Here is a 19,006-nt window from a genome sequence, read left to right as displayed (position 1 = left end):
TTTCCCGATCAAAAGAAAGTAAAAGAAAGGGCTCAATGATCTTGATCAAGGTGAGGTGACGTACAGCCTCTGAAAAGGTAAATATGGGTATCATCAGAAGGGAAATGATCTCTAAAAAAAATCATGAAGTAGAAAGAAAGATCGTCCACCAAAAACCCAGTAGATGATGCATAGATGCAAAGAGGCAAACGAAAAGAGAAATTCCAAAAGAATGCACAGGCCAAAATGCCAGTAAGAAAGAAAGAAAAGATAGGATCAAGGGAATGAGATATAAAAGCGGTGTAGCAATTAGACCGAAGCCATAAAACACCAGAGATGCAATGTCTTTCCTTAATGAAGGAATGAAATTCATTCTTCCCTGTTCGTATCACAAGAGCGACTCCGCGAAACCTGCCGTGTCCCCTTATACCGCAACGACGGGGTAGACGGCATACGATGAGGAATACGAGGCGACTTGGACACAGCCGAATAGCTCTGTTTCCGCTCCCTCTCCATATCCTTACCGCTACTATCCGTCTCTGTCTCGGCGCTCTCAGCGCTCTCATCACTGCTCTGTCCACGACCACCAACAATGCGTAGTGTGAGACTGAGTTCGCGCTCGAGTTCCTTTTGCGTTTGGATGCGTTGACTCGAGCTGTTGAGTTTCTTGCGATACGCTCGCAGAGTCCGACACAGCTGTTCGGTCGACATATCTAGACTTCCAAACTCGCTGCGCGGGGTCGTTTTGCTGCGGTTGCGGAAGTCGAGGGATGTGCGCCGGTTGGTAGTTCTTGCGCTGTGGGGTTTTCGCGGTGTTGGGGTTTTGGATTTCGGGCTTACTGGGGATGGGGACCGGCGGTGTCGGTCTTGGGGTGTGCGTTGTGTTGGGGAGAGGCGGTTTGAGGGGGATGGTGTTTCTGAGACGGAATGGTTTTTTAGTGATGATGGTGCTAGAGATAGTCGAGATAGCTTGCGGAGTAGGGTTGGTGAGTGTTCGCGTATAGGTGTTGGTGTTGTAGGATTTGGGCTATCCGGTCGTTGGAATCCGGCGAGCTCGCTGCGGGAAAGGACTTTTCGGAGAGGGAGTCTCGCCGCTGTGATTTCTTTTACGGGAGTTTCGTCGTCCTCGCGTGTGTTCCCGATGAAGTCCGGGGAGACATGTTGCTGGACAGCTAGGTTCCATATCATCAGGATACCATCCATACCGGCACTGACCACTGTGCGTTTGGTTTGGGAACCATCGGATTTATCACGTTCCTCAAGAAGTAACACATCGGTGACACCTTCTGTATGGCCAAATTCACCAGTGAGGAGCTGGTCTCGCTCCAGATCATAGACGCGAATAGATTTGTCGGTGCTCGAAACACCTATAAGAACCTTGGGGGTCTGACCTGAGATTTCAGAGGCAACTGTCAATGAACACAAAACCACCGCATCGGCTGCCTCCGAATCAGATGCCTTGAAACAGTGAAGTTGGCGCCCGGAGGGGATATCGAATTTCGAAACACAACGGTCCATAGTAGAAAGGTATAAAATGTTCGAGTCGTCTGAACACAGTGTCATTGACACGGGGGAAGCCTTTTGAGTGATGACCCTTGAAATGAGGTAGGCAACAGACGTGCCACAATCCGCCTCGCGTGTCGCGCGATCTCTTATGACAACGGTGCGGTCTGCGGAGCACGAAAGAAGCCTTTCGCCCTCGTTGATGAACATCAATTGTCCAACAGCTCCGACGTGATCGTCCATGGTTTGAATCAACTGCAACTCCATGTCTCGTTTCTCGAAGAGTTGCACCATCCGATCACGCCCTGAGCTAGCTATCAACCAGATATGGTCCATGCTTTGGATGGCCACATCTGTGATCTCTCCGCCATGGGCGCGCGCCTGGTCAAGGCAAGTCCAGTCGGAGTTTGAAAAGGTTCTGCATCAGAGTCAGCTGAGGAGCTTGGCTACTATCTCAAATTCACACATACCTCAATACACCAAACTTGTCACCAGAGACAAACCAGTCCGCATTTTCAGCAGTCCTCAAAACTTTGAGTTCGTTTGCCGCATCGTCTTCTTTTCCAGGGTATTGGTCAAGGTCGATATTCTTCGATCCTCGACATTTGCCTTCAGCATCCCAAAAGTTCACCGAACCATTACGAGACCACGTGAAGAAGTCTGCGGACAAGTCGTTTGGGAAATCCATGCGGCAAATGCCAAGAATCGGATCTCGATGAGCAGGCATGGAAGACTCGCCCTCCTCCTGTTCACCATCTTCGCCCAAAGTGTCAATCGGATACACATGGATCGCGCGGGTAGATTCAACAGTGACCAAATGGGAATTAAGAGACCCCATGCAAGTAATTGCCGGTGTCTTGCTTTTCTTATCAACTGCGCTTTTGTCAAAGCGGGCAGGAGACATCGGCGTGTATGAACTGGATGATCGTAGAACTTCAAATGGCACCCGCTGCATGTGCCTTCCTCGTCCACCTAGCCATATGGACTCTTGGTCAAAGTCCACGGCCAATGATGTGATGCTGAATCCAACTTGCTTCACCGTGATCATCTTTTGGGAACCCTCGCGATCATCGAGAAAACAAAGTGCCCCTGAATCTGTGCCGATGACAGCCTCGTTGTGCGAGATACTGTTCACACACGTGAAGCTGTTGTCGCCCAGTGCGCCTAGTAGGCAATTCCTGCCAGATAGTGCTTTCGGGGCAGGATTGGGCGAGGGACCAACTCCCTCGATATTCAAACGTGACTTGGTCGGTGAAACAGGCCGAAGCACCGTGGGAAGACGCCAGACTTTCACATGTCGTACACCGGTCCTGGGCAACGATATTAGCTGACTGCTAGTTTTAAGCATCCGATCAAACATACGTGACCAAGCTCTGGCCGACCCAGCACATATCCTTGATAAACGAGGTGCATTTATTCGCGGAGTGTAGCTTGGCCGACCCATTTTTAAGATTTATTGCCCAGATAAAGAGGAATCCATCATTTGGATTACCGAGCGTTGCCAAATACTGAGAGTCGGGGCTAAACGCTAGGCTGCGAACACCGAATGTATGCTCGTTTAGAATGGATAGAGGAACATCCGGCAAAGCATCTCTCGCTGTCGAAAATATTAAAACTCGAGGATTATAACCAGTCTTGACGCCGTCAGCTGCTGTTCTGCAATAGTTTATATCAACTCCCTCCACTTACCTCCCCTACTGCGAGGAACCTTCCATTCGGGCTGATCGAAACACTCGTCACTGCTTTGATTCTTTCTCTCGAAGACCATCCGCGTGGACTGCCGCTGTCGATAACTTCGCTTGACGGAGACCCATTGGGAATATTGAGGTGCGGGTTGGATCGAATATGGGAAATTGATCGTGATCTCGGGTCCGGGGTAGCCGGCGGAGTTGACTGGTTGTAAAAAGAAGTTGATGGGTTCACGCTGGTCGCGGAGGGGCGGGCTCGGAAGAAGCGCTGTGTTATGTTGTCGTTCTCGTCTAATTCTGCGAGAACCGCTGCTGATCCAGCGCATAGCGCAAAGCTTCTGCTCTGATCATGGCTTGAAAAGCCATTGGGTGTGGTTGTTGTTGTGCCGATAACGGTCTGGAGGGACAAGAAGGATTGATGAGCGGTTTTGCTGGGGGATCGCGTCCCTGGTCGGAGGACTGGAGAGTTCGAAGGAGTGATTTTCAAGGATGCGCTGGGTCCAGCAAGCTTGCTTTTCGCACTGAGGGGGGCAGTGGTAGCCATATCCTCGGGAAATGGGCGGTCGGTGATTCAAGGTCCGTCGAGAGTGCGGGATGTTTGCATTTCAAGCCAAGCCCATCAGGCAGTTTCGTTGGTGCTAGTCAGGCTGTAGTAGGCCCTGGAAAATTTATCTCGGGGAGTGGTCAGGAGGGAGTGTGGAGGGATGGTAGAATTAGTGGGGGCAAGCTGAAATGAAGCTCTGATCAGCCGAGTCCGATCTCCATGCACAAATATAGAACTCACCAAAAGAGCGTGGAGGAGGAGAAAAAGAAATAAACACGAGGCTCATTCCGCGCTAAAGCAGATCATTCCAGTCGATCAGAGGAATTTGAACCTTTTGGATGCCCCTGGCTCCATAAGGTTATAAGGGCTCCTGGTTGGCTTCTGATTGGCCTGTGGGATTTGAGGAATTGCCGAAATCCCACTTATCGAGAGCTTCGAGAGCTCTGAATTCCCTTGATCTGCGAAAAAGCGCGAGATGAACGGTGGGTCGTGTACGCACAGTTCGCCGCACTAACCCGAGCCTTCGGCTTAACGTGAGCTTTGATGGGAGTACGGAGTACGTTGGAAGGTATACTAAGTATCAAAGATCGGATCAGATCGAAAGGCGCACGGGGGGTCCACGCGAGGTCCACAGGTGGATTTGCTTTTAATCTGAGACTCTGTACTCCGTACACCTTTTCACGTGCCTCGATGGTCTCGTGCACCCCGGTGCCCTAATTTCACACAATTTGACCTGTCCATTCCGATGCCCATTTCTACCAATCATACAGACTGCAAATCTCATGCAACTTTTCGCACTAAAGTCATAGAATTTCGTCTTCATTCTACAAACCACCTTTAGTTTAGGATTCTACACATTCTGGTGTACAATCATGGCTGCAAGGAGTGCTGGTCGTCTCTCGCCGTCAAAACTATATCCTAGGTTATACATAGATAACGTGTCACACATTAAGCCCATTCTTTCTCTCTCCTGTCTACCTACCTATAGAACTAAGAAAGGGGAGAAAATATTTAAAGATATCCAAGCAGAATATCTGAGAAGACCACCGAAAAGACATCACAGTATCGCATAAGCGGTCAACTATTCTTGTGTATCTCAATTCTTAACTTCGGCCCTCGCCATTGATGTGGGTCTTTCAGGACAGGGAAGCCTATGCAGCCGCTTATCACATACCAGGTAATGCCTGGCACTCGAAGCCTTTCCCCTTTGATTTTAGTGCTCACATATTGCCGCTTTTGATTGCTCACAGAGTACCCAATTTCAGCAATGTCTCTATCTCTACGGAGTACTCTGGGATTCCAAATTGTCCATAGAGCAACCTAGATTCCTACATATCTGCCGATTCTAAAGATTCAGATCAAATCGCTGCTACCAAAGCATTCGTGTCCCCACCATACATGAACGTCATACCACCAACCCAGCAGGCCTCTTCCCATCGGTGAAATAGATCCAGCAGCGCGATGACTCATAAGCTTTCGTTGCATAATTGACAAGTACCAATGCCTATTCCTCGGATTGCACGATGTATGCATACCCGTCGATCTCCTGGTAAGGATGACCCTCTATTATAGCGGGATAGTCGCCCCATTCGGCAATGGTGTATCCGATGACATTAGCTTTGCGTACTTTCTGTTTATCTGGTAGATAAATGATTTGCTGGAGGAGTGAAGGTACTGCTAGTGTTCCGTAGAAGAAGTGATAGATCAGGTATGGAGGGGCTGAGTGTTGTAAATCGAGATTGGAGAGGTGGTTGATAATGGACTCTGCGGTAGCTGGTCCGGTAAATTGATTCTGAGGAGTAGCCTGCTCCATGGGAATTCTTTGGGGTGATTGCTTGGATTGAGTCGTTTCTGGTATCCTTCCAGTCTATGGTGCTGCGAGAGGGTTGAGACCTTGTCTCGACTGAGATTCTCGCTGAATCGCAGCCTCCTTCTTAACCTTACTCCTAGCCCTTCTGTATGCCATCATTTAGCCCCTCCTGGCATTCACTCTTTTCTCTGGGATCATGGGGTCTTTGGGTGATGTAGCCTCCACTGATGTATTGTTCGGTATTAAGTCAACATCTGAAAAAGAAGCAATTGGCGGGTCTGCCTTGTGAGTTCTTGAGGGTGATCGGGCATTTTGTGATAAATATAGAAGGGCAAATCTTTGTAGGAGCAAGCGCGAAGAGTGGAAAAGTCAGTGGTGTTAAGAAAGTCAAATGCCAGCGAGCTGTAGCATGGGTTTTAATCCGGCATCAATAATTTTTTTGAATCATTCAGAAGATCAGATGTCATGGTATGTATTGCTTAATAGGTGATTCACGTTGCCAGAATCTTTGTGGTGACAGGACAAGTTCCCAGATGCCTTCAGGAGCGCCGCTGAGTCCGCTCTGTCAGCTGACCTGTATAAGGGACCTAACCAGGCAAATTCTGCCTTATATGTTCAGATTTGATATCTTATATCCTGATTCTTCTGTCAAAACTCAATAACGGCACCTATTTTACAATAAGTGGCGTGGGGCTTCGTCTTGCTATCCTCGGCACGCTTGGTATTTGTTTGAGGTATGTCGTAAACTCACAGCAGACTAGCCTTCACTCAGTATTGTTGATTTCAGATACGGCAATATCGTCGTAGAACGGTACTAAGCCTTTAATGATGCAGGTCATGCGATCGTAGGACGAAAACTTGCTGTTGAAGTTATCGGGTCAAAGATCTCGCGGCAGCCTGCCTCCCTCAAGCGTCTCATTAGCTACATCGACCGCCATAATGTTAAGCATACCTCACGTATTATCTCACTTTCGCTTGTGTTGCACCTGCACTTGCCATATCTATAAAATTTATGCTAATAGTGTCAATATAATACATGCTGGCTATGAAAACCTCTCTATCGATGGCCATCATTGTTTACTCCCGAACCAGAACACCGCGGTATCTCATCTTTCCATCACGTAGAGTCTGCATAGCAGCCTCGACACCATCCTTGGTCAAGGGGAACGTCATGCTAGTTGGGGTAATCTTCTTAGCGGCAGCAAACTCAAGCAATGTACGCAGACTGCGGCGCGATGCAACAAGCGAACCCTGGATACGGATACCCTTGATATTCATGAACAGAAGGGGAACCGGTGAGGGAGCAAAGTCGACTGTCAAGGGGTAGATTGAGCCATGCACGTCCATAAGCGGGATCAGGCTAGGGTAGTCGACATTGGCGCTGCCGCAGAGCAGCAGGTGGTTCACAGGCTTGAAGTCCTTCATTTCCTCGCCCTTGCGGAAGACGTGGTATTCAGACGCACCGAACTTCAGAGCCTCCTCGCGCTTCGCCTCCGAGCTCGATAAAACAACAACATGGCAACCCATTGCTGAAGCGAGCTTGATTGCCAGGTGGCCAAGACCACCGATACCCATGACAGCTACCCGGTCCGTTGGCTTGACACCGTACTCCGTCAGACAGGTCCAGACGGTGGCGCCGGCGCACATCAGGGGCGCGGCATCGGCAGATTCATAGCCGTCCGGGATGGGGACGACACATCCAGCGTCCCAAACGGTGCCGCCGCTGAACGAGCCCAGGTCGTGGTCGTGAGAGCCATATTCCTTCTTATTCTCGCAGTATTGGTCCCAGCCTAGTTTTTGATTACTATTAGTCAACTTGTTGATCTTGTTTTGGGGGGAACTCGTACCCGTCAAGCACTTTGAACAGTTTCCACACACGTAGTGTGTGTATCCGTATCCTACGCGGGCTCCAACCTTTACATTGGTGACGTCCCGGCCGAGCTGGCGAACGATACCGACACCTTCATGGCCGAGAGCCATGCCGGAAGAGAGGTAATGCTCATCTGTGCCGCATAGACCGGAGTGTGTTGTCTCGATGTAGACCTCGTTGGGCTGTAGGGTACGGGTGGTCTTGTCGGCCACGATCTTGCCCTCCTTGGAGCCGCGGAAAACCTCGAAAGTGACACTCATTATTATAGTAAGTAAATTATGAATTTGTGGGAAAATGAAGAATAATAGCGCTAAGAGGACAGACAAGACACATGGCCTTTTATATCAAATATCTTTCTATAACTTACAGGTTTTACATGTCTTGGATGTACATGTCCACGTGGGCCCTGAGCCGCGCCATTTTCCGTCCTTACACATCACCAATGAAATCTCTGCTAGGTGTGGATCCAAGCATTAAAGTTGTTCTAGAGAATTCTGCACGTTGCGTCGATCAGTTCCAAGGTTAGCAGCCATCGAACCCAAACTCACTACTATTGCCGAGTCATCCGGCTAGAAGTTGGGAATTTCGTGTCAAGCTAAACCATAGAGGGTGATCCTCCGAGCAAAATATCCACAAATCCAATATTTGATATGGAGCAAGCGGTGTAATTCCTCCGAAGACCAGGCTTGTCGGAGACTTTTGACCCTGGGTCGAATTAAACTCGGGAAAGATATTATCATCTCTGATATGTGATGCTTCAATTGTCCCGACCGGTACCTCAGTGGATGGCAAATTACGCCCTTGTCCTGCGTCCACGAAAAACTCCACCTAAATTCTTCAATGACGTCACATACTAGATACAGGAACGTCCAGGTATTATACGGACTATTAGGGGCAGAGCCTTACAGACATACTTAAAGTCAGCGTATATGGGAATTTCCTCTAGTAGATTGACACACTCGTTTGTCGATACATTATACGATCCCCTGGTGATCGCCCTTGAATAATTTCCACTGCTCCCACTGAGAGCGGATGATGTGGGTCAGTTTTCCCTGAGCAGAGGGCGAAAGGGGTCCTTTTAGGTTTGTCGTATCAGTCCTGTCCTAATCTTAATCACTAGGTCGTACATCCCGTAGAGAAAGTCTAGCTTATCGGTCTTTTTTAAGGTCATTTCTGGAGTCTTTTAGAATCCAAAGGCGAACTAGTTATCCCGTCATTTGTTAGTGGGACACCTTTGATACGGGATATTTCTAGACTTTTAGAAGACTACATACACAAGTATAAATGTTGATTCATAACTGCTGGTTAACTTCTCTCAGCGAGAAAGCCGGTTGGCACGATGGACCCAAAAACCTGCCGTACTTGAGAGTAATGCCCTCAATATACGAAGCAGTCGTACTCAGTAGATATTTCGCTCTTGTACATTAAGTGAGACTGTTGACATTACATCAAGAGCTGATGGTGGCTAAAAGAAGAAAGGACTAATCAACAGAAGTGAGATGGATACTGGTGACGTGGTGATAATCTAATGGCTGCCATGAAACTCTGACAAATTGTAGCATCTCCAACTACATGAAATTTGAATAATGAAACTAGGAGGTACTGCCTTTATATTCTCACCAGAGCTTCTCAAAAGTCGGTACCATCTTCGACATCAAGACCTTTATAGCAACTGGAACATCGTTGTTTGAAGTACTGCGGTATTATAAGCCAGCTGGTATTGAAACCCTAATAAGTTATTAACATTGGTGTCCCTTGTTGCACATGAAGGAGCCGGAATCAAGTTTTATACATACCCTCTGCAACGGTGCGATCTTGACTGTGATCCAAGGAATGGTTGACCATCCGTACAGCTACCGGGCTCTTTTCGCTCAGATTTCTGGCAATCCTAAACGCTTCTTCAAGAGCTTCTTCCCATCCGCATCAAAGTTTCGTCCCATCATCGCCACGTCTTTGACCCAGCTGTACGACCCTACAAATTTGGGCAGCCGTGCCAGAATTCCGATGTCAACCTCCTAGACACAGAATATTGTGCCTTTGGAGCAAATTCGAATATCAGTAGCTGAGCACAAATCGGCTGCCATTCCTAGTGCAAAACCATGTACGTCACAAATAACAGCTATATGGATGGTTTGTTGCCAGCATGAATAGTTCAATTATATGCATTGAGTTTGCACAAAGGTGGTGAATGATGTAATTAACAGAAAATAGGGTTCCATACGTTTCTCGCACTTCTCAATACTTTTAATATACTCCTGAAACTCAACTCCTAACCGTTTGAGGGCGGTGGCACGTCTGGCGGGGTCAACATGCTTGTCCGGTCGGGGACTAAAAGATGAACCTTCTTTGGAAGCCCATTCAAGATCTATGCCAACTGAATATGCTCTTTCGTCAGACCGTGAGAAAATCACTACACAGACAGAGGGGTCTGTAGAGAGATGATCGAAAATAGTCCGGATTGTGGGAGGCGCCTAGCTTCTGTAGAAGCTGGTTGGGATGCTCCGAGGGAGCAAGTGGGATACACATCGTGGTGGTCTGACATTAACAACACGAGTTAGTTGGACCTATTGGTGGGGAGTAGTTCCAGCCATACACTAAATCATGTTAGAATCGCCATGAACCAAGTCCTAGGTTTGGACTTTTCTACTTTGGGATAATTCCGTTAAACTGGTCCGGCCGATCGACTCAACATCAGCTATGCATGGCTCAGAAATAGTGACCCTGAAACGAGTGTAAATGTTCTCGGACATGATGAGGTGCGCGGGTAGAAAGAATATCTGGAGCTAATTACGGTGCTCTAGGGGATGTTCATATTCTGGTTCCTCGGCTCGGTCTCAAGGATAACCGAGGGCCCATTTGAGTAGAGATTGTAACCAATTGCTGAATGCTGCCATATTGGAAACTATTAAGCTTGCGGTGAGAATGGCGACTAGGTGGTCATGTAACTACTGTGTTTGGACTCTCTCGGGACTATATGTATGAAATATTACCATGTCTTCACATCATATATACAGTTTCTTGTGATAGTATCATAATTTCAGCAATTGTTGGTATTTTTATCGTTACCTCTGAACAAGATGGGCTATTGTAAGTCGGAAACCCCAACAACGGGATGATCGGTGATCCAGATCGAGGCCTCCTGACGGTATTGTCCCTTGTCAAAGACGGTGTGAGCGCTGTCTTGGATTTCGAGGAATTCCAACGCTTTTGAAGTCGCGATGAAGGCACCACAGATGATGTCTAGGCCATGACAGTCCTCAGTGAGGCTGAGTCTATCATGATCCCGTCTCTATATAGTTGCGGAAAATACTCAACCTAAACTGACAAGCAACCTACCCTTAGTCCACCCCTTTTTTTCACGGATATTGATTTACGTTCACAGATATGATATTCCAATGTTTGCGGAAACTTGCAATCTTACAATAAAATCGGTATACCCCGCAGTCGCAATATTGATGATCGACAGTCACCATCAAGACATGTCACTCTTTCTTCCACCCCGTCCATCTCTCAAATCCTGCTGTATCCAGATCAAAAAGATCCAACATCCTGCCAACACTGTGGTCAATCAAGTCATCTATTGACGAGGGCTTGATATAATAAGCTGGCACAGGAGGGAAGATGATAGCGCCAGCTTCCGTTACAGTGGTCATATTGCGTAGGTGGATGGAGCTCAGGGGAGTTTCCCTCACTGCTAAAACAAGCTTACGTCGCTCCTTGAGGATGACGTCTGCTGCACGGGAAATGAGATCATCGCAGATACCTGAGCTGATTGATGCCAGTGTTTTGACACTGCAGGGCACGACGATCATACCGTCAACACGAAATGATCCACTCGCTATAGGCGCAGCCATATCATTGGTGCTATATACATAGTCCGCAAGGGCTCGTATATTAGAAATGGTGTAGTCGGTTTCATATTTTATAGTCGCCTTGGCCCATTTGCTGACCACCAGGTGGGTTTCCACGTTCAGTTGGCGCAGAGCAATGAGTGTTTTGATCCCTAAAATAGAACCCGTTGCACCAGTGAGGGCAACGATGATTCTTTTTCTTGGGGGCAAACGTTGAGTATGGCTTTCAGCGGGCGCGGTGTAATAGGAGCTAGACTTGAGAACGTCCATGGTCAAAGAATGGGTAGTCAGGAATAAGATCAGGGATGAAAACGAGGTTAACGATCATGACAGAAAGCAAACTGTTCACATGAAGATATCCCAGATAAGTGTTCGTAGTTCCTAAAATGGGCAGAGTGTAGACCCTAACGTCAGTGCATCATGCGCAATTCCTGATTAGGTTCCCTCAGAACGCCACAATTTTGGTGTGAGATGTAATGTCGATCGTGCCAAGTGTTGCACAAATCCTGTTACATAGCTGCAGTCGATCTCCAAATCGGGGTACCCCCATCATGTAAAGCATATACCATTGCATAATGAGAGTATCGTTGTATAGCGGACTCCAGAGTCGCACCTTCCATCTTCCATATTTCACCATTTTGTGTTGACACATCATGATATCGTACCAAACCCATTCAGAAGCGGCTGCGGACCTACGCCAGTTTCTAAAGGAGCTCGATGATGAAAATGACCTTCTCATTATCAAAGAAGAGATAGATCCTGAAATGGAGCTTGCGGCAATAACTCGCAGGGTCTATGAAACCGAGGATAAAGCACCCCTGTTCGAAAACATCATGGGTCGGAAAGGCAACGGGCTCTTCCGCGTCCTTGGAGCACCCGTGGGACTAAGCCGCGTTCCTGGTCAGAGACTTGGGCGGATTGCGAAAAGTCTAGGGCTACCTTCCTCTGCAACAGGGAGGGAAATTATTAACAAAATCAATGAAGCTAAGAACCTTCAGCCGCTGCCTCCCAATGGAGTCGAGTCTGGGCCAGTCAAAGAATATAAGATGTTCGGCGACGAAATCGATCTCACCACTCTTCCGACTCCTCTTTTACACCAGCATGATGGTGGGAAGTTCATAGAAACTTTTGGCATGCATATTGTCCAAAAGCCAAATGGAACTTGGACGAACTGGTCCATCACGCGGGCTATGGTCCACGGCAAGCGTACACTTGTTGGACCGATCATCCCAAAACAAGATATCGGGGTCATTTTTGAGGAGTGGAGAGCCATCGGGCAGGATATGCCATGGGCCTTGTGTTTTGGAGTTCCACCAGCCGCGATTATGGTGGGCGGTATGCCAATTCCCAAGGGGCAAGATGAGGCTGGGTACATCGGTGCTCTGGTTGGAAAGCCGGTGGACGTGGTCAAGTGCGAAACAAATAATCTTCGTGTTCCTGCAAATGCAGAAATTGTGATGGAGGGATTCGCTTCGATATCTGAGACTGCACCGGAAGGGCCGATGATGGAGTATCACGGTTTGGTCTATCCAGGACGCACCAAGGAGTGTCCGATTTTCAAAGTGAATGCCATCACTTACCGTGAAGATCCAATCCTACCCATCTGTATTACTGGACGAGCCACCGAAGAGAGTCATACCGTGTGGGCGGTGATGATAGCTGCGGAGGTATTGAGTATTTGCCAAAGTGCTGGGTTGCCCATTCAAATGGTTTGGTGTCCCTTTGAATCGCATGCGCATTGGCTCGCCATTCAAGTCGACCGAAAGAAGCTTTGCGACTTGAATACCAACATGGATGAATTTTCCACCAAACTTGGGCATGTGGTATTTGGCTCAAAGCCTGGATGGTACATCCCAAAGGTGTTCTTAGTCGGAGAGGATATTGATCCTACTGATCTTCGGGACCTGATATGGGCAGAGGCTACCCGCTGTGAGGCTGGAACTTGCGAGTTTCTGTTTGATGAATATGGAAATATTCCCTTAATTCCGTATGTTGCATACGGTCAAAAGCCAGACCGCAACAACAAAAAGGTAGTGAAGTGTTGCATGCTTCCGTGCGAGTTTGTTGATGAAGAGCTTCCTTGGAAGGTTGGATCTTTCAAGGGTTCATATCCTATTGAGGTTCAAAGGAAGGTGGAAACTGACTGGACAAAATATGGCTTCGATGCGATATGACGTATATCTTATATTTCTTTTGAAGTATACAAAATCAAACATGCAGAAATTTGGGATCAAAGGGAAATTAGTTAACCAGTCTGTACAAACATCTAGAGATCAATGCTGGAAATTTGAAAGAAGCTATCTGGCTATCTGAACAACTCAACCTTTCCCTCCATCCCTTTGGCTTCTACGTACCAGCAGTACAACATATCAGATGTATCTTTGACTACCTTGAGCCATCCATGCGGAAGCAGATCGTAGGTGGACGAGTTAATTGCAACGACAAGAAGAATGGCGGCGCTTGGGGCCGAAGAGTGCATCATGAGCCAGGTACCATTGTCTCCGCCGGCGATGAAGGTAGCTGCCCAAGCATAGCCAAAATAAAAGGCCATGAGATTAGCTCAAGCTGGTATGTTTCTCGGCCTCACAACACAAATCTAAGGATGTCCGATTCGACATTGTCATCGAAACCAGCCACTATTGATGGCAGAGAATGGCTGTCGTTCTTCTTGGTGAAGTCTCATCAGTCACTCTTCGTGTAAGAACCACTACTCTTGCGACGGCCACGGCCACACAAGCCATTTTCGGCATCATCATATTCTTTGTGGTGTCATATATGGTGGATTTTGATGCAGGGATGTGTTGATCTTTTCCTTCATAGATGTTTTCGTTTGCTGCAGAACCTCAAAGCTAAAATCGGATTTATCTTTGGTAGATTGTCGCTCGCGGCCACAATTGTGTGCTTCTTTTACATTCTCGATCTCATACCAAAAACCAAAGCCAAAATCGATACTGTGTTCCAAAAACATGTTCAACCGAGGATGCGTTCCTACCATGATGATGAGTTTGTTTCGTGAAACAGGAATTACATGGCATCTCAGCTTTTCGTATCTGTTTAAATACTTTTCATTGGAGCTCTTTGACGCGGATGCAGCTAGTATAGAATGAAAACTATTACGTCGAGTAATAAAAAAATAATTCGGGTGCGGGTAATGGGTGATCGCTGGCTACTATAGCTCGATATATATTGGTTCGTGTTTGCAGACAATATATATTTTGTGAATAAAGATACACATCGAACTGGAACTGGAGACAGAGATTATATAGAGTCATGTCCTCGGTAGATCTGCCAGTCATGTTAGTTAGACTGTCTTATACTTGGGTAGACGTAGGACGATTGGTGTAGATATAGGGCACAGTCAAAGGTTATACATAGAAGCGGCGTCTATACATTTTATGGTTTTCTGCCAATTTTAGGCTTCTACCTAGAAGCATGAGAAGGGAGAGAAAATACCCTCACGACATCAAAAGGCCGCATAAGCAGACGACTAATCTTGTTGGGATAGTTCAAAAAAACAACGTCTATCTCATCCATAACTTCTCTCTATATAATGAATACAGCTGGAACCAGTTAATATTAAGCCAGGCACATAGTACATAAGTATACAAAACTCGAAAACGTACGAACTGGCATGCCATATTTCTCAGGCCACCAACATTTGGTGATCTTATCGCGTGTTTTCTTATCGCCACCGGATATTTTCCCTTCGCTGAACTTCCAGATCTCACATTCGTCCATTGTCAACTTTGCTCTGCTCGTTACTTCCTCTTTTTCCATCTACAGGTGACTCTTAAGATGGCCACCAAATGCGCTGCGTCATCAACGCTGGCCTTGCCTACCGTTCTGCGCAATGTTTTCCGCTCTCAGTTCACCAGTAACTTGGGCGCTTCTTCAATAAACCCCTATCACCAACCTCTTGCCCATGCTCCTCTTTTCTCTTCAAATTCCCAGCTTCAACGATCCTTCAGTTCAATACCGCGCTTGCATACTTCCCAGAATGATCAACCAGCGCCCGCAGCCCCTGAAACTCCGGCCGTCGCTGATGATACCGTGCCTTCTCAACACAAAACACCAGAGAAGAAGGATTACGACTTATTCGGCAAGAAAGGCGGATGGAATACCCATAAAGGTCACCCTACGGACCAGCGAAGGAGCCCAGAAAATAGCAAGGGAAGAACCGACAGAGAGCGCAGAACTTTCCGCAACGAGACTCGCAGGGCGGCCGACAAGGAGCCCCGCAAACACTGGCAAGATAGAGCCGAAAAAGGGAAACAGTTCTCAGAGCAAAGGGGAAAGAGAAAGCCTGAGGCGTGGCAAGTGCAAAAAGCTGCTTTGAAGGACAAGTTCGCCGGTGGTTGGAACCCACCCAAGAAGCTTTCACCTGATGCCCTCGATGGAATCCGTCATCTTCATGCCAAGGCTCCCGAACAATTCACGACCGCAGTCCTTGCGGAGGAGTTTGAGATATCCCCGGAAGCTATTCGCCGAATTCTGAAGAGCAAATGGCGCCCATCGGAGGACGAGATGGAGAGTCGACGCAAGCGATGGGAGAACCGACACGATAGAATCTGGAGTCGTATGGCTGAGCTTGGTCTTCGCCCTTCGAATAATCGCACGCGGCCCCTTGCAGACTTCCATGTACTGTATGATGACAAAAATCGCGAGCGAAGATAGTCTGTGTACATTTATATTATGTTAGATATGGTTTTAAATTTGCGCCTGTACAATAAATAATATCACATGTGACCTTTCTCTACTCTAATGTTGGACGTAAACAACATATTTGCTATATATCGATGTACTACTTAGTCGTAGGATAGGGTGGGTATCATATGTCATCTAGCCCGTAGTTCGCGGTGGAGCTAGCAAGGATATCATCGCCACGCAACTCCCTCGGCAACACATCTTCAACTCTACAATCAGCATGGTTCATTCGGGTTGACAGGATGCGAGTGTTGGCATATTTTACCAAGCTTCGACCTAACTACAGCTCATCGTGCCGGCAATTCCCCCCAGGCCTTGGCCCCCCTCGAACTGCAGCCCACATGCTGACACGACCGCCATGCCATCCAACATCCAAGTCTTCGTGAAATGGAAGGACCAAACTATATTTGCAGGAGAGGATGTTGAATGTACTATAACATTCAAGAACGTTGCCGATACTGGCGCCGATGCCAATAATGCGGGTGAAGGAGGTCAACATTCACGGAAGACCTCTCGAGTCGCGAATCACACACCTAACTCGAACTCGGACTCTTTCTTCGGATTCAAATCACCCCAAACTCTCTTTTCTAGCCGGCGATCATATTCTACCAGCTCGCAACGAAAGCCTTATCACCGGACAGCCTCGTCCCTGAGCTCTCCGTTAGTCGGCTCCCATAGCTTTCCTCCGAACAGTGGCCCCTCTACACCGCGAGCATGGCAACCAGGTCACAACCATAAACGATCCGTCTCCATCCTCTCCATTGATAGTGAAGGTCAACCCGATCCGACGCCTTCCCCGCACAATTACAATCGGCATCAGCCAGCCAGGGGTCATGGGCGGTCGGCAAGTCTCCAGATCATGCCGCGGAGGAATAATAGCTGCGAGGATTCTTACAAAAAAGGTATACGATGGACAGTGCAAATATGTGCTTTATGGCTCTTCAACTAACGACTGTCTGTGATCAGCGAGAACCCCCTCTCATGCCTTTCCATTTCCGTTGACTGAGGCTCCCAACGAGCATCCCAACGGCAGCCTGAGAGTTGATACCTCCCACCTGGGGCGAGCCAGCCGCCCTGGATCTCTAGCGACTAGCCCGATAGGTGCAACAGAGCCATTGCGTCGACCTTCACGGCGGCCCCAACCACCTTCTCTCGATTTTAAGTTTCCGGCCACGCCATCCACCGAATCAACTAACAATCGCACCGTGCGCACTCCATCACCAAAGTCGGCGACAACGAATGGTACATCATCAACCGGAGGAAGATCCGCTGTCAGAGATGCACAAGGTCTGACTGGACCGGCGCACCAGCAACTAACCCGGATTATATCAGCCACAAGCGTGAATGGGAGTAGCCGGAGCAGCGGGGAGTTCTACTCCATCAGCGACCACTCCACCGAGACCATCGGGTCCGAATACACAAATTATTCGGTACAGGGTGCGCGGGCTCCCCCTTCTATACGTCATGCGCGGCATCATTCGAGCGTAGTTCCATCTCCCTCCAAAGCCTCCAACAGCCAGGCGCTGCTGATGGGCTATGCGCAGGTCAGCGCATCATTCACGGTCGATGGATCACTGGTGAACCAGGCAGCCTTTGACGAAGTCAAGCGAAAGGGAGTTGTTGGTGGGCAACCGGGTTCAGGTGGACTTCCTGGACGCCCAACTCCAACAGCCGAGCGACCACGAAAGACTGGTGGGTTCTGGGGCGCACTCAAATGGAACACTATTGAGGAATCCATCAGTGGTCTTCTTTCAAATAATGAATTGGACGGTCTACGAGAAATGCGTGGTGTTACATCGTCGAGATCAATTCCGTTGTTGTCCACATCACAGTCGCTGCTCTTTGTTGACCTCCGACTGGCACCAGGAGAGGAACAGTCCTATTCTTTCTCGTTCGCTCTTCCCAAAGGACTCCCGGCGAGTCATAAAGGGAAAGCAATCAAGATCTCATATAATTTGGTCATTGGAACTCAGCGACCTAGCGGGCCTAACGAGCCCCAAAAGGTCAATCGCATCAATATACCCTTCCGCGTTTTCAGTGGCGTGAATGGTAAGTTACATTCTTCACTTTGCCTTCCATCCCAGGGTCTTACATTTTTATAGAAAAGGGAGATATCCTCGGGCATGACTTGATGTCACCTTACGTACTTCTACGGGATGAAGCGAAGGTGCAAAAGCTCGGGCCAGTGATGCCTGTGACAACAAATAACCAAAGTATGAGTAAATCTCACCATTCCGCGGCCGATTTCCTTGGTTTTGTGGATGAAATTTTGGAGCAACGTGCGCGTTCCAACACGCTGTTCCCACCTGGTGCTACGCCGTCGAGACGACCTAGCGTTGAAGGATTACCCCAGTTACTTACTTCGAAGGATGTCATCGACTTTGCTATCCTTCGCAGCAACCAGGCCGCGAACTCTCGTCGCAGCCCCAATCGCTTTGAGATTGCCCGCGAAGGCAAACGTATCGCCGTGGTCGTTTTGAACCGACCAGTTCACCGACTTGGAGAGACCATTATCGCTACTATGGATTTTGGAGATGCCAATATTCCATGCTACGCTGTACGTGCTTCGCTGGAGACGTCCGAAAAAGTTACCCCTAATTTGGCTGTCCGGTCAAATGCCAGCATTCACCGAACCACGCGGCGCATCCATGCTTCTCTGTTCGAGAACACGCTCCATGCCACCCGAGTGGCTTTTAGCCCGGCTATCCCTATCACAGCCACCCCTTCAATATTGACGAGCGGTGTGACTCTCGATTGGGAACTGCGATTTGAGTTTGTGACATCTAGTGTTCGAGGCGAGCAAGGGGCCCAACCCTCGGGAATTCGCTTACTTGAGGCTTTGTCGTCAGATGATCGCGGCACGGTGCTGTCAGCCATGGAGCATTTGAACTGTGAATCATTCGAGATTGCTATCCCGCTGACGGTTTATGGAGAGACTGTTCGAGAACGACTGCCTGAGGAGAATGAAGGCTACCCGATCTAGAACTCTAGACGTACACTAGATGTCTCTAGGTGTGCACATTTGCTTGCCTGCCGTGCAGGCTATGCTTGATTTTC

At 48.2% G+C, this 19,006-nt stretch overlaps 8 protein-coding genes across 8 annotated transcripts; 3 read left to right on the top strand and 5 right to left on the bottom strand.

Moving 5' to 3' along the window:
* Nucleotides 1-348: 348 nt before the first annotated feature.
* Nucleotides 349-3,714, bottom strand: N7447_004826 (WD40 repeat domain-containing protein; the record flags this gene model as incomplete). Its single annotated transcript, XM_057229088.1, has 4 exons — nucleotides 349-1,900; nucleotides 1,953-2,792; nucleotides 2,845-3,116; nucleotides 3,172-3,714. 4 exons carry the CDS (start codon nucleotides 3,712-3,714, stop codon nucleotides 349-351), a joined length of 3,207 nt encoding a protein of 1,068 aa, XP_057084178.1.
* A 1,504-nt stretch (nucleotides 3,715-5,218) lies between these two features.
* N7447_004825 (uncharacterized protein) lies at nucleotides 5,219-5,527 on the bottom strand (the record flags this gene model as incomplete). Its single annotated transcript, XM_057229087.1, has 1 exon — nucleotides 5,219-5,527. One exon carries the CDS (start codon nucleotides 5,525-5,527, stop codon nucleotides 5,219-5,221), a length of 309 nt encoding a protein of 102 aa, XP_057084177.1.
* A 1,074-nt stretch (nucleotides 5,528-6,601) lies between these two features.
* Nucleotides 6,602-7,654, bottom strand: N7447_004824 (NAD(P)-dependent alcohol dehydrogenase; the record flags this gene model as incomplete). Its single annotated transcript, XM_057229086.1, has 1 exon — nucleotides 6,602-7,654. One exon carries the CDS (start codon nucleotides 7,652-7,654, stop codon nucleotides 6,602-6,604), a length of 1,053 nt encoding a protein of 350 aa, XP_057084176.1.
* Nucleotides 7,655-10,876: 3,222 nt separating this feature from the next.
* On the bottom strand, nucleotides 10,877-11,515 carry N7447_004823 (UbiX family flavin prenyltransferase; the record flags this gene model as incomplete). Its single annotated transcript, XM_057229085.1, has 1 exon — nucleotides 10,877-11,515. One exon carries the CDS (start codon nucleotides 11,513-11,515, stop codon nucleotides 10,877-10,879), a length of 639 nt encoding a protein of 212 aa, XP_057084175.1.
* A 383-nt stretch (nucleotides 11,516-11,898) lies between these two features.
* Nucleotides 11,899-13,419, top strand: N7447_004822 (UbiD family decarboxylase; the record flags this gene model as incomplete). The annotated part of the gene is made up of 1 exon (XM_057229084.1): nucleotides 11,899-13,419. The coding sequence occupies one exon, from the start codon at nucleotides 11,899-11,901 to the stop codon at nucleotides 13,417-13,419; it is 1,521 nt and encodes a 506-aa protein (XP_057084174.1).
* A 131-nt stretch (nucleotides 13,420-13,550) lies between these two features.
* N7447_004821 (uncharacterized protein) lies at nucleotides 13,551-13,796 on the bottom strand (the record flags this gene model as incomplete). Its single annotated transcript, XM_057229083.1, has 1 exon — nucleotides 13,551-13,796. The coding sequence occupies one exon, from the start codon at nucleotides 13,794-13,796 to the stop codon at nucleotides 13,551-13,553; it is 246 nt and encodes an 81-aa protein (XP_057084173.1).
* A 1,244-nt stretch (nucleotides 13,797-15,040) lies between these two features.
* Nucleotides 15,041-15,919, top strand: rrg9 (mitochondrial ribosome assembly protein RRG9; the record flags this gene model as incomplete). Its single annotated transcript, XM_057229082.1, has 1 exon — nucleotides 15,041-15,919. One exon carries the CDS (start codon nucleotides 15,041-15,043, stop codon nucleotides 15,917-15,919), a length of 879 nt encoding a protein of 292 aa, XP_057084172.1.
* Nucleotides 15,920-16,307: 388 nt separating this feature from the next.
* Nucleotides 16,308-18,932, top strand: N7447_004819 (putative intracellular protein transport protein (Sat1); the record flags this gene model as incomplete). Its single annotated transcript, XM_057229081.1, has 3 exons — nucleotides 16,308-16,851; nucleotides 16,916-17,998; nucleotides 18,052-18,932. 3 exons carry the CDS (start codon nucleotides 16,308-16,310, stop codon nucleotides 18,930-18,932), a joined length of 2,508 nt encoding a protein of 835 aa, XP_057084171.1.
* Between the last annotated feature and the right edge of the window lie 74 nt (nucleotides 18,933-19,006).

This window comes from Penicillium robsamsonii (assembly GCF_028829455.1).
Source record: "Penicillium robsamsonii strain IBT 29466 chromosome Unknown utg000003l_segment0_segment0, whole genome shotgun sequence".
In the NCBI taxonomy this organism is placed as follows: Eukaryota; Fungi; Ascomycota; class Eurotiomycetes; order Eurotiales; family Aspergillaceae; genus Penicillium; species Penicillium robsamsonii.
This window is presented reverse-complemented; position numbering and strand designations above follow the sequence as displayed.